At 35.7% G+C, this 15,500-nt stretch overlaps 1 protein-coding gene across 1 annotated transcript in view; it reads right to left on the bottom strand.

The window, feature by feature from the left end:
* Positions 1–8,059: 8,059 nt before the first annotated feature.
* The window catches only part of LOC136677407 (sodium-dependent noradrenaline transporter-like), a 28,416-nt gene continuing 20,975 nt past the window's right edge, over positions 8,060–15,500 (bottom strand). The window contains exons 7-13 of the mRNA XM_066654927.1: positions 14,589–14,713; positions 14,177–14,289; positions 13,077–13,205; positions 11,571–11,670; positions 10,125–10,225; positions 8,395–8,562; positions 8,060–8,155 (exon numbers count right to left, since the gene is read on the bottom strand). Of these exons, the coding sequence (XP_066511024.1) occupies positions 8,060–8,155; positions 8,395–8,562; positions 10,125–10,225; positions 11,571–11,670; positions 13,077–13,205; positions 14,177–14,289; positions 14,589–14,713 (832 nt within the window). The remainder of the gene's footprint in view (positions 8,156–8,394; positions 8,563–10,124; positions 10,226–11,570; positions 11,671–13,076; positions 13,206–14,176; positions 14,290–14,588; positions 14,714–15,500) is intronic.

Below are 15,500 nucleotides of genomic sequence, written 5' to 3'. Positions count from 1 at the left end.
CAAAATCTTTCCCAAAGTCCAGAAACTAAAAATCCTTCCAAGAATTTGGTTTAGATTCCCCTGATGTTTCTGGTTTGATTATTCGAAAAGCCAGACAGTTTCAGGAATTAGATCCTGGAGAGGATTTTACTCCTATTTCTTCCACCTGAGGTCTGATTTGCTTTAAATTCCTGCTCGTCTGAGACAGTGAGAAAGGGCCTGCTTTGATTGGGAAAACTTCTTTGTAGGAGTTTCTGATAAATTTAAAAAGCCTATGATTAACAATGGGACAAAAGGGATCATGGGCTCCACACACTGAGGTGGAAAAACACAGAAACATTTCCCATGAAAAATGCTCACACACCAAACAAAATATTTTCCACTGACAGCCATAAAGTTGAAGCTTTAAATAATTTGCTTGTTTTTTTTTTATTATTATTTATTTATTTGTTTTGCATGTGTGCTGTTTTTGTATATCTGAGTGCAGTGAGTGTGCATGTGATTGTTTGAGTTTGTGTGAAGAATATAACCCAGGTTTGTGGGATTTCTTTGTACAGTTCTCAAGAAAGTATTTAATTTTGTCTTTGGTTATGACTTCACTGGCAATTGATTAAGACCAATTGGCTCTGTCTTTGAAAAAGAATATGGAGAGTCTAATGCTGTCTTGCAGTTGTGCCCATACTCAGCAGCTGAAAACCAACGTCTGTGGTCTGGCTTAAAGTTGTTTCCGTGTTAGTGGTGGAAATACCAGACAGCTAAGGTCTTGGAAGACTCATTTAAATTTTGAGCCTTACTGTGATCTAAAATATTCACTTTATAATAACACAGAATTTGCTCATAATGCAGATCCCTTATGTAGCTAGATTACCTTTTATTTGCTTGGCCAAACCACACCCACAATTCCATACATTCATGCCTGTTGTGAGTTTGGATATGTTTTAAGGAAACTTGGGAGAAAAATGGCGAAATATGCCTATTACAGTGATATTATCCCCAAGCTTCTCCTATGGGATTCTATTGGACAATAATTCTAAGCTACCACCAACTGAAAGCAAACATTTTTTTTCCAGTTGTACATTCACTTTATCTTTATTCAGGCATTATGTTTATTTTTTTATGTTTACATTATGTAAAATACTGAAGTCCCATAGTGCATTGTGTTAACTACACTGAGGCCAGACTTGGTGCTCTACTCTGAAACTAAACAGATTCCAATTTGTTCCATTTGACAATGTAGTAGATAAAGCATTTGAAAGGAAGAAGCTGAAGTACGCGGACTTGGCAGCTGAAGTGAGGGAACCTGGGTGGCAGGCACATGTAAGACTGGTGGAGATAGGTGTTAGAAAATTTGTAGCCAAGCCTGCCACATCCCTGTTTGTGCAGTTCGGCATCAGGGGCCAGAAAATAAAGGCAGCTGTGAAGGAGTTATCAGAAACCGCTGAGAGATCTAGTCAGTGGTTGTGGATAAGGTGAGCACAGATTATTTGGGGAAATGCACTGTAGAGGTGCTACTGTGGTTGTTAGTGATGTAGCATGTAAAGTTCACATGGAACTTGTGGCACTGAGCATGCATTAACAGTGCCAATTGGGCTAGGCACAGCCTTAGTCACCAGGGAGGCCAGTGTGGATTTACGGTTGTTGATGCTAAACGGTAAAGTAGGACTGTAAAGCTAGCTTGGAGGGGGGTGGGTCTGGGACGCCAGACTTCATTGCTGAGACTTCTGGCGGTGTCGTGGGCTTAATTCAGAGAAATTCTGATAAGAGAAGGTGCCTACCTGATGAAGGGCTAGTGATGCAGTGGGTGGTTTGGATACCCATGGGCTGGGCTCAAAGAGTATAATGTAGTTAATAATAATAATTTGTTACATTTATATGGCGTCTTTCTAATACACACGGTCACTTTACACAAGTAGGCAAAAATAATAATAAATAGGGTTAAAGGTAGCTGGTTGCTGATCGGATCATAAATGGCCACAGCAACCCTAATGGGTAGGTGTAGGATACTATTAAATGTTGTTAAATGTTGCTAAATATTGGGTTCTTTTCATGCTGTAGTGCTTTATTTATTCACTACACAGTTAATGCGACAATGCTAAAAAAAAATTAATAAATATAACTGAGTAAAAATAGGCGAAATAGGTGATGTGTCAAATTTTTTCATTCAATTACAGCAGTAAAGCACAAAATGTCTATAAACTTAAATTTACTTCTAATAAAAAACAGCCATTCCACTGAATGGGTGCCTTTTGCTTGTTGTAACTCTTCAGAAATAAGCTTAATTTTTTATATTTTGTCAACAATGTTATAACAGGTATATTTAATTCAAAATGGTACTGTCCATGTATTGGATGTATTGGTTGTATTGGTCCATGTCAATCAACTTTATTCATTTTTCTCAGTCCTCTTACCAAAACATATTATTTAAAAGGCATGTTTAAAATATGTCAGCTAATTCTTTAGTTTTCCTAAAAGAAAGTGCTTATCTTGAAGAAATATGTTTGGTTACATGTTCAGATAATTGTTTTTTGTGACCAAAAATCACTATAAATGCATGCAAGTTTTGTCAGTTTAAAGCAAATTAAAGGAATTTTTTTATTTATTTATTTTCCCCCTAGAATTAATTTAAAAAATATAAAAATCTTATGTTTATGTTTTGTGACAGTTTATTTTAAACGTTTTGGCACATATTCCCACATACAGAAATGCTGTACAACCCGAGAGGATTTGGATATTTTGTAAGTTGCCTTAAACCCAAGTAAATCAGAAAATGTAAAGAATTCTCTAGTTTGTTATCCCCAACACCCAAATACACATCATCAACCCCTAAAAGAACAGAGGTCCTTTGCTTTGCTTTTAAGGTTCTCAAATGTATATTAAATGATGGAAAGTACATGAACACATTGGTCCATGCACCTACATCAGTTTAAGTCTTGAACGATAATTCTAATGTACATATAATTTCAGATATTTAGAGTTAAATTGCAGTAATACCAACTGCTCTAAAAATGAGCCAAAAATAGGATCTGCACCAAGGGGTAAAAGTTTATTGTATCTGAAGATATGACGTCTATTCTGGGCAGCGTTCAATGTATGAATGTGATTCCTGATGAGATTTCACACCATTACCAAAAGAAAGTATCCAGTTTTGGTATAATAGTCTGATATATTTTTTAAAAGTGTTTCGTATCTATTGGCAGCATTGCCCCAGAGGTTAGTGCAACAATGGCCCTGATGGCCATTCCACCCATTGAGAGTGTACAGATCATTTATGTAATATAAATAAAGGAGAATATACCAGTGAGAGCAGCCAGCACAGCAGTAGTAAAGCAAACACACTTGCTCATGGTCAGCATCCCTTCAGAATGTTGTTTACAGAAAGGGTTCAATAACAGAGACCACCAAAACACAATGAGGAAAGTGACAGAGGGCAGAACAGCTATGTCATTATGTCCTCAGCAAAATAAAAATAATAAAAAAGTACTTCTGTGGCCCTAATTTTGTATGTTTGTATCATTGTCTGTAACTGACCAGTAATTTAAAGCCCAATGTTTAGGCCAACAATATATTTTGATCTTTTAGGTCAATTTCCTGTACAAAAAACAGGTGAAACCTCTATACTCATAACTTTTGAATACATTTCTAAAGCTCACAAAAGAGAACAGCTTCATTAACATTAATTGACATTAACAATCAATATGTAACTGAGTAAGAATTAGCTAAATCACTCCTTCCATGAGCATTCCATGAGTAAACCATGACTTGGTTTAATATGGTGGGTAATACATTTGATATGCAAGTGGTATAGATGTGGGATGAGGTGGTAAGCATACTGTCCTCTACTAATAAGATTCCACAGGAAAGATCTCTGATACTCTGCCCACTTACATTTATCACGATAAAAATAAACACACCAAAAAAATCCCCAAGTTCTAAGTTGCTCTGGATAAGAGCATCCGTAAAACGCATTAACTTAGCTGTAGCATCATTCAGCTCAGTCTCAACATGAGGAAACGTGCTTATACATCAGCTGAGAATAATACCCCCAGCAAACTATTCTCGAAAGACAGACAAAACATTCGCCTCTTTTTTGGCATTGTATGGAAAGTTTTTTTATTGTGGTCGTGTGCATATTTTGACTTCATCATGAATAACTATCACTCACGATCAACACAATGCTTGTCCTTGTCCTCATTCTGTAAACATTGCTCAGAGGAGTCTACATTCATGCAGTCAAGCCGCCCCAGTTACACAGAACGTATATTATTTTATTAATATTTTTCATATAGCTTTAAATTTACCTACATCAAACACATGATATAACAGTAGACAGCCTACATTTAAAATATTTTACATTCACGTTTCATTATAAAGGATTTGATAAATAGAAGATTAGATATATAACAAAAGAATATATTTATATATACTTCTATTTATATATATTTTGCAACCTACAGTTGTGGCTTGTTTGTGACCAGTTACGAAGTTTACAATGTAATGTATACTTTATATCTTAATGGATACCCACTCAAATAAATAAAGGTAGAAAATACATCAAAAAAGGGGAATTTTGGCACTTAAACCTGTTCTTCAATTAAAAAAAAAATAAAAATAAATCACACAAAATAAGTGTAATCTCCATGCAGAGACATTAACACAAGGACAGAGATTCGGAACACACTGACGGAAGCTCACTCACATCCACGCGTAGTTGTGTGCATGAGTTTGAACACCCCTCGTCAAGTCATGGTTTGTTGATTTTTAAATTAAAGTTACATTTACACATCCTCTCTAATGAGCACACTTAAAGCAACAGTATGTTGTATTTTTTTACCTTAAAATGATGCTCCACTGACCTGTAATAGGGAGAATAAAGCCTCTGATGTTGCTTTGTACTGTAGCATTATAGAAACAGCATTATGTAACTTCTAGAGGCAGTTAGGAAACCACTTCCTTTTGATTCCCCCTTGATTTCAGGACAGTGCTGTAAAAGTGATTTACACTCTGCAACTGTAGGGGGAGCTTAGGAGCAAAAATACAAAATCTTAGCTTTGAATAAAACATTTTCTTGATAATTTTAATGCAGTGTCAATTCAACACATAGGGAAAAAAATCTAAAATTGGACATAAAATCTAAAATGTGCCATACCTTCCAGGCCTTATTTTGATTCTCCCCCAATATATATTTTTAAATAGTTGCTGTCCATTAAAAAGAGCAGATGTGTGTTCTGTAAAGAGGATGTTATCTTTCATTTTGAAAATCTCCACATTGTCATTTACCATACACATCCAAACTTTTGCATACTATTGTATCATCAGAGTGAGATGATGTTCAAAATAAAAATAAAAAAGTTGCAGTATAAGAATTAACATTTTTCAAATCTACAGTCCACAAGTTCAGAAGGAAACAGGTCAAACACCAGGCTGTTAATTGCTATTTTCCTACAATCCTCTGCAAGGTAAATGTTGCCACTCACACACACACACACACAAAGGATCCAACAAGAGCTTTCAGCTCTTTTTTCCACATATTCACTCCACTCATTTTTCTCACAGTATAAATCTCAGATGATTTCCTGTATTAGAAATGGTGGCTTATAAATCATTAGTTATCTGCAGCCTCTATTTTGATTGATGTTTTATGTGTATTTGTATATATTTATGGGTATTTGTGCGTTCAGTATACATTTCTAGTCAAAACAACCATATATTTTCCAGACAGTTACACTGTAGACTCTGCAACAAAAGGTTTTCAAAATGTTAATTATTTTTCTGTAAACTCTTTTATCAGTATTTCGATTGTCTATTCATTTCTATTCAACAGAAATCTGTTGGGATTCTTTTGGATCTCGCAAAAATGACACTAATCCGTTCACCTCATGAGGAAAGTTTTGTTGGTGTTTTAATTAGAAATCCCCTGAAATACATTTTTTCTGATTTATGCAATTCGATTGCCCTATATATAATTTCTCAGACACATATTTTCAAAACTAATAATAATACTGAACAGCAGTTTTGACTAGAAATTATATAAATGAGAAATGGTCTCCACTACTCTACTACGGGTTCTACTGTACACAATATCAAACATATTGAAAATGGACTGTGGGGTGCTTTGGGGGGCTTCGTATCCAAACTGAAAGAGCAAGGCCTGGACAGCTTTACATTAATTCACATTTTTTTTCTGTAGAAAATATGCTTTTAAAGTTGTCTTGAGAGCCACTAAAAAATCAACTGCACAGTAGTCTTCTTTCCAAACAATATTCATAAATATGACATGGATTTTAAAGCACTAGTAAAATCCTTAAATCATAACATCACACATTCATTTGTACATTGCACATACTTTCTAATTTAGATATGAGTTATAAGTCACCAATTCATTGATTCACACATGGAAATGCATTAGCTAATGTTAATGAAATATCCAATACCTCACTAATGATGTATAAACAAACCTTATTAAAATTCATTACTCAGCAAGAAGAGGAACATTCTTTGTTCAGTGCAAAATTCAATGAAGATTAATTAACAATCAGTGAAGAATGCCTCACAGGGCTAAGAGGTCCTGCTATAGTATAGTAATATATCGCACTTTGTTCCAGACTCTTGCTTTGGAATGGTATTTAGGCATAAAATATATGCTTCCCTTCCTTTCCTTGATAATTTGGATCTTATTTGGGTTCAGACTTTTGGGGACAAATAAGAATATAACATGTAGTTGGATTTGGAAAGCTGACAATATGCCCTGCCCTGGGTTCTGTTTATTTGAAAGTTGCCAGCAATTTAATACACTGGTTGCACTGAGCACCCAGTTATGGGGTCATAAGAATGAGTAGCATATTTACTATATTTACTAGAATGTTGACAGTAAGGCACTGACACTGCGGTACATGTTTAGAATGTGAGTAGTGTATTTACTGGTAAAAATTAGGTTCTATGGTATGGGGAAATAATGGAACAGATATTAGGCAGAGATTAAAAAGGCCTGGGCAGCCCATCCACCACCAAACACTGGGCAAATTGAAAGAAATTCTATTGTAATAATAAAATATAGCTTGAAGTTTTTAAGTAAGAAACTATAATGTGTTGGTTTACTGGTCAAACTTGCACACACACATGTACAGACTAACTCACTCTTGCAGACATACAAATTACTGAAGTATGTTTCAGGATGTTTTCACCTTCACAGAGACTGAAAATCCACACTGGAGAAGAAGGGGAGCAACAAATGTCAGTAAAAAAAATTGGAGAATACTTGTGATGTCCTGGTATGGCACGTTTTCTGAGGTTTTAGAGGTCTAATGTCAACATAAAGATAAAATCATACAATGAATACAGGCAAACAAAATAAAACTGACATGAAGAACAATGATCTCATCCCACCAAAGGGAAAAAAGTAAAGTCAGCCACAGGACAGAAGCGGAGTGGCGTGGACGGTAGGGAACATGGTTGAGAAATACACAGAAGTCATCGCTTCGCTTCAGTCCTCCTCGCTGGAGGCACCTTTCTCTCGCACAGCACATCTTCCCTATCAGCCACCAGGCATTTTACAGGGCACTGGAGCTCCTCTGACCATATCAGATGGCCAGCCAGTGTTTTAGCTGCAGGTACAGAAGGACAAATAAGTCAGGACAAGATTGCCAGATATACAGGCCTATATACTCTCTTAAAAGGGTCCATATAGGGCACATCTCTAGGATTGAGATTTATAAATATCTAATTTTTTATTAGATTTCGCAAAAACAAATACATATCATCATTTTCAAAAACAAACAAATTGATTTTTGTAAATTATTATTTAAAATTTTGTGAAAAATTACATGGAACAAAGCTTTTTACATTGACTTCATTGAGAGAAGACTTTTTCTTCTACCATTAATTTTGCTTTAAGCCAATTTTGGTGATGTGTTTTTTGGACTAATTTTAATTGTTGGAAGTTACTGTAGCATTAGGAGTCTTAGCTGAGGAATTTTGTTGGTATATTGCTGCATGTTTGAAACTAAAACCCCAATCTGCCATGTGGAAAACAGTGCTGTTATGCACTGTTCAGTCTGTGTGCTAAATATGTATGGGAAAAAAATTAAATATGATTTGTAAGTATTACCTTAAATTGCCTCACATTGCCCTCTGCGACTAGATGATGTTCATGCTCTGGTGTGATGCAGTATGCTATTCGCTGCAATGGAGAGCAAATAAATCACATTTAAAAAGCTAGAAAATAAAATTAGGTTAGAATAGTTTGAATAATTATCTGAAATATAAGATATAAGATGTAGAGCATTAGGTTAATAAGCTTGAGAACTGTTTATAATAATCCTAAGATTATGCAGTAACTAGTAACTAAAATCCTACTGAATTATTACATATAATATGAAGGAATTGTGTAAGAAATTATATATACAATAGTATATTCACCTGCTTAAAGGTGCCTGGCAAACTGAGGAACTTGTAGATGGCGTACAAAGGCACACATATCATAGAAGACAAGGCAATACCCCAGCCCACCAAATTAGACCAGTATGGGAAGACATAGTCCTCATATTTAAGCTCATGAGTGGTGAAGATACTAGCAATGACCACAACCTGCAAAAAACAGAGAGGCCTCATTAAACTGTTGTACTCTAAAATAACAGTGTCAGATAGTGCAGTTGTAAAGGCCATAATTTGTGGGTATTTTTTGTGAAATTTATGACCTCAGCCTGTAAAAGTGGGCCACTGCCCAACGCTTATTTGAAAATATGGCATGACACCATGTTCCAAAGTAATGCCATTCGACTGCATGCAGAGGTTCATTACTGTACATTTCACTTCATCTTTGGACACGAGCACTGCTGGGTCCTGTGAAACACTATCCTACCCGCTTCTTAATGGCTTGTAAGGGGCTTTGAAGCAAGATGCAATACAGATTCTTTTTAGATGAAGAGGTGACATACATCAATACGCCTTTGTATTTTTCTTGCTTAACCTTAGGCATGAAAAACTGACAGGCTGCTTAGTAATAAGCGCAGAGGAAAGAGTGAAAATCCAAATCTAAAACTTGGCATACGTTGGAAAAATATTTTATCCAAAAAGGATCATGTGGTTCTCATAAGCCCCTTCATGGAAACCTTTCGACACAAACATCTGTACCTCACTGTCTTGAAATATTTAATATGTCCACAAAGTGACCTATGAGATCTGCTTCGGACTAAAGCTCTGTTTTCTAATGCATCTCTGAAATGAATCAAATGGAAACTATAGAGCATTGTAAATCAATATTATAAGGACTGCTTCAATGTGACAAAATCATTATGGTTAATAATGTGACTGGGTAGTTGTAATTACACCAATCAATTCAATCCAGCTTTTCTCATAATAGGCCACAGAGCCAATAGTCTGTAGTAGTATCATAAGTCAATGATCAAAAAGCAGGGTGTGCAAGAAAGCTTAAAACAAAAAAAAAATGTTCATGCTGGTACCTGCACCCTCCTGGGCCAGGCAATGGTATGGAAGGCGTATGCAGGTGTTCAGCTGAGCACACTGTTGTATAATATTAGTCTAAATCTGAGTATAATCTCTGTAGAAAACCCCCGATCAATTCAATGGGATGGGATTAGCTGTGATCTAGAGGGTTAATATGTACCCCAAACACGGCGCTGTGGAGAAGGGTAGCCTCAGAAACAATTCAATAACTTTGAGTGGAGGAACTAATCATCCAGCATCATTACCTGAACTTACTAATGCTCCAGTGGCTAAATACTCAAAGCAATGAAGGAAAATCTAGAAAAATCCTCCCTCTAGTGTAATGAGGTATGAATATTTAATGCAGCACAGAGTAAATCTGCAAGACGTCGGTCCTTTAATTAATTCAACCCTACATTAACTCTTTGGTAAATACTTAAAACAATATGACAGAATAAGAATTTATGTCCTCTTCCCTATAAACCTACAGTCAGAATTTCAATCATTCCAAACTTATGTTGAAAGATGTGTAACCTTCTATTCCGTTTGATCCTTATTATCATGTGAACTTGACCCTGGTCAAATTAGCCCTTACACAGGAGAAGCTGATCCTGGATTAGCATTCTTCCCCAGAAGTGATTAATATGCATGGATCCAATCCAGATAAGGCTGCACTTTTTTCCCATGCTTTCATGATCACTCACCAGTAGAAAAACAGGGCTGACGAACTTCCAGCAGAGCCTCCAGTAGAGTCCTGGCTTAAAGCCCATCATCCGCTCAATGTCCTCACTGAATCTGTCCACGCCTGAGGGGTGCGCACACACCCACACCCACAAACACACACATACACACATCCATCCAGGCATCATTTCCAGCAAGGGAATACACTGATACAACTTATCAGCAAAAATCTGCACTCTCAGCTTGACCTCAGTCTTGTGATGATAAATTATGCAATGAAATTACAGAGAAAGGGAAGGAGGGGAGACTGGAAAGTCTGTGTCTGTCAAATTCTGAGCACTCTTGGGCAATAATGTAAATTCAAACAATTACCTCCTGCACACATATTGCAAAAGACTGTTATATTGAGATTAATATTAAATATTATGAAATATGTACCACCTCTGAACATTATAGCTCATCATGCAGTAGGGTTATGATTCATTTTTTTTCTGGACAAACCGAATCCAAAAACCAAATTTTTGCCAATGAAAACACCCTTTTGCAACATGGCAGCTAAATAATTTGTGTCTTAAAGACTGAACATTTAAAGTCGAATATATTTTAATTTTCTTATCAATATGAGTAATATTTCAACTCCTGCTGCATGATTAAAACGTAGAACATTAATCTGAATAAATATGTTTAGCACAGTGGATTACATGCAAATGTATTCACTCTGAACCAGATCACTGTTACACACATCACCACATGATCAATGAATAAATAAGGTTTATGTAGACATCATTTGAGCATAGATAATAAGCTTCCTATTGAAAGTGTGTGAGTGGTTTTGGGAGGGGGGGCATTATGACGTGGCATTATATCCTATGGCATTATGTATCAAAATTACATTTTTCTGATATGTGTCATAAAAATGTAGATTTCGCAGTAAATAAGAAGAAGCTGTTACATTACAAACAGCTTTATTTGTAATAATAGAAGAGGGTATGGGTTACACATGAGCAGGGTTTTCTATGAAACAGTTGGGTCAAATTCAAGATATCATTTTTTCCTACACAGTAAAATAGATCAGACTGCATGCGAACAAGCATGAAGCAGTGCACCTTTTGTGGATGTGGAGCTAAGAACAGAACCAATGAAAATGTATAAAATATTTCCAGTCTTTGATTTGAATCTGTATATTAAATAATAATGTATACTGTCTCAAAGCTACTTCACATCAGGCCATTTTCACTGGTTTGTGTAGTCTTCCTGATAAAAAAGTTCAAATAAATGGATTCTTAAACTCATAAACTCTGGACATATTATTATGTGTTAAATCATGAGACTAATGTTTTATTAATGCCTCTGTATTATATAAACAAAATGTTTTAACTTAGTATATGTGTAAGGTGGGATTATAACTATCAGAACTGTGATCAGCACATGACGAGTAGACTATTTATAGGCTGCCAAGTACCCCTTACCGTAGAACCAGGACACCCCAATGGCCTCCACGAGAACTCCAAACAAAATGGATGTTCCGGCAGCATAGGTGTCCAACAGCGTGAAGACATAGATCCCTCCCTGTGGACAAAGTGATACAGCAGAGAAAACAAAGCCAGATTAGATACTGAGACCTGTTAGTGAAAACAGAACATGTTGTGTAGTGCTGATTTAATGAGGATTCCATACTTCAATTTTAAAGTTTAAATGTTTTAACCATTTTAGTTTTGTAGTCAAGCACTCATCCAGCCCTCCTTTAATCTGCTAAACAAGGTTTTGCTTTTGCAGGCCACAACATTCTTAAATATACTTTTATGGTGATTGACCGCACTTAGAAAATCATATACATCATGGCATGTGATTCAAAAGACAATGATCCTTTTTATGCTTCTTCAGGTCACCTGGAGTAAAATTAAATGTTTTCTATGAGAATGGACATAAGTTAAAAACATAGGTACCAACTATAGGGGCATGGATCTATGCTCTCAATATTAAAGCTAGTAAGGAACAATGAGTTTCCAATCTATTTATTTAGCTATACATCAGAGAAAACAGCCCCTAGGTTTATGTAAGTTTATGAAAGGTTTGCTTCAATGTCTTCTGTCTGTTTACACAGGCCATTAGACTCTTGAAAAGTCACACAAAGGAAACTGTTAATGGATTTTTAAATGGATTTTTAATGGATTTTCATAGAAAGGTGTGACTGTAAAGAGTACGTTTTAATATTCACATAAAGGGTCTTTACAAATCAAGTTTTTTTCGCTAGAAGAACATATTCAAGTCAAGAACTTTTAGTTTTAAGTGTGTAGACGTTCGTTCCTTCATCTTCTGAAAACACTTCATATTGTACACTGCAGGAGGAAACCAGAGCACCTAGAGGACCCCACACAGGCACAGGGGAGTACACCAAACTTTTCACAGACAGTGACCTATGGCACCCACAAACCCAGGACCTTTTAGATATCTGTAGCCTCCATCATGCCCCCCTGTGTAGAGGTTAACAACATTTTGGTCCTGATTTATTTTAAGAGTCTCTAATAATTGTGTATTTAGACATTTAAAACACATGTAATAACTTTGTATCAACAGGAGATATATGCATAGTTACATATGAATTACAGTAGTACAACCTTGGTAAATGCACCTGGTGTACATTCATCCTAGTGTAAATATACGTAATTACACTGAAACTCTCAGGACATATTAATTTAACCACAGGAGTAAAAATTACAGTTGGTAGGTATGCTCGGTTAGAGAAGTCGTATTGTAATTAATCAGTAACCTTGAACACATCACCAATAGTTGTTATGAATTTTCTTAATGTGTAACTACACAGTTATTAGAAACACTATATATTATTTATTAATAGAGACCCTAATTTTTAAACGTATGATCATTAAGCTGTATATTATATAATGTGTCATGGCCTCCAAACCCACCCCTTGCCTACCATTCAGGGCAATGCAATGTAAAAGAATGAAACGTACTTTGGTGATGCAGAATAAGGCAACCAGAAATGTTCCAAATGCAGTGATGAAAGTGAACAACTTCCTGTTTCTCCTGAGGATTTTGAAGTCGTCTGTGAGTCCAGTGATGACGGCTTCCATTCCTCCCATCTAAACAGAAAATAAAAGTTTGGCAGGGGTGGCAAAATCAGGTACAAAAAGTAAAAATCCCAACTTTTTTGTCCATTGCCCACACAGCTCTGAGGCTGGTTTGGGAGGATTAGAGAAGTCTGGAATTTGGAAAGAAATCTGGAGAGGAGTTTCACTTTTATGTTTGCCACATTTGGTCAGATTTATTTTATTTTTCTACTCATCTGATATGGCTAAAAAGGGATTTTTGTGATGTACTTTGCTAATGGAAATTTCTGTGTTTCTGAATTCTGAGAGTATGTTTTTTTTTGCCAAAAAAAAATAGTAAATCTTTATTTTTCAAAATTCAAAAATACATTATATCTCCAAAGGTTTATAGAACCAACTTTATAAATAGTGATATTACCTAATAAAATGGTCACTTATTGTGGAAATATTTTTTCAGCTGTGAATTCAAGCTTAACAAATATAAACATAAAAATGCAATGGACCTTTAAAAGAATTTCAGTTGGTCCATTCATAATAAAATGTTCACACTGTGTAAAGAAAGGTCTGTACTCTCAGAAAATACTGTATATATCTTTGAAGATAATAAAAAATATTCTGGAATTTTGGACAATCCTAAACATGTCTCTTCAACAATTTCATTCATGAATTTCATAAACATCATTATTATTAATTGTTTATATGAACAAACTCCATATCCATTAGTATCTAGTTGAGTTCCTCTATACTTATGCGTATGCTTATACTGGCATCTGTGATGGAACATTATCAGACAGGCCAATACAACTGTTACAAATTAAGACTTAAAATAATAGACACAAAACAAAAAAAAAAAAAATGAAAAAAGAGAGACACAAACAGACATAAAAAAATATGACAGGACATTCAAAAACATGATCATTCATGTATCCATCACACACACATTGATATAACCCAAAAACAACGCACAGTAAATAGTACAGATTATTTTGTAATGATTCACTCACAGAACTGTCGATGCCGAGGGTCAGGAGCATAATAAAGAAGAATATGGCAAAGAAAGTGGAGCCAGGAAGAGTGGAAATGGCCTCCGGGTAAATAATGAACACTAGACCAGCCCCTGTAAGTGCACACACACAAACATTGTATTGTATATGTATTTACTAAGCAAGTGCAAGTCAGGAATATAATCTGTCCCATGGGCCACTATAATATCAGTTTGTCAGTTGCTATCAGCTTCAGAGATAAGATAAGATAAGATAAGATAAGATAAGATAACACTTTATTGATCCCAAAGGAAATTGTAGATAAGAGGTATGTTTTCATATTTAGTTTCTCACAAGTCTGAACATCTTCAATGATGCAGTGGTGTCATATCTAGAACAGTCAATCAATTATTAATTTGTGTGCTAGACAAACCTTCAGTGGCCACTTGATCAATTCGGACTCCATGTTCATGGGCCATGTAGCCCAGCACTGAGAAGGTGGCAAACCCTGAGAAGAAACTGGTAACACAGTTGATCGTGCTGGTCAGCATGGCATCCCTGTAACAACACAAAGAAACAACAGGTCTGATTCATATTCTATATGTTATTATGTACATATTAACAGTTAGCAATTTCCTCCAAGCGAGTTCCGACACTGTACAACAAAGTTGTGTTAGGAGCCTGGACAAGACGTGGTGGCTGGCTTTATATGATGTGGAGGAAGCATGCAGCTTTTGTCCTCATATCATGTGGGGTTGTGTAATCTCGGGAGGCCTAACTATCTATATTAGAAATGACGAAATAATGGAGAGGAAACTTTTTTTTAAAACTCTTTTAAAGCTCAGACTGGTAAATAACTATAAAAACTGATTTTAGCCAGATGAGTAATTTTTATCATGCTGGTTTATGGGTCAAAATTTAGAGAATGTATGTGGATGTGATTGGTTGTAAGATGAACTGGTTAACCTAGCTCCAACTATGATGCAACATCCAGTGTTACTATTATGGTTTATATTTTGACTATCCCAACCTTTGATTAATTACAGACTGAAACTCAATCCCAGTCTTTTTTTTTTTCTTTTTGAAATGTGTCTGGACAATATATTTTTCATAGTATAACATTAGTACACTATGAGCCTTGTGTGACTCATGAGTGTTAGGGGTCTTGCCTAAGGATTTCATATTGGTAGAAAATGATGTTCCTGCCCCTAACGGGAATTGGACCCCAGTTTGATATATAGTTGCCCAGAAGATTTAACACTTCCAATGTGAAAAGATGCTTCTAGTAGAAACGTGCTTCCAGTGTGAAAAAAAAAATACACTGCAAAAAATTCCACAACACAAT

The sequence above is a fragment of the Hoplias malabaricus genome, chromosome X2 (assembly GCF_029633855.1).
Source record: "Hoplias malabaricus isolate fHopMal1 chromosome X2, fHopMal1.hap1, whole genome shotgun sequence".
NCBI lineage: Eukaryota > Metazoa > Chordata > Actinopteri > Characiformes > Erythrinidae > Hoplias > Hoplias malabaricus.
This window is presented reverse-complemented; position numbering and strand designations above follow the sequence as displayed.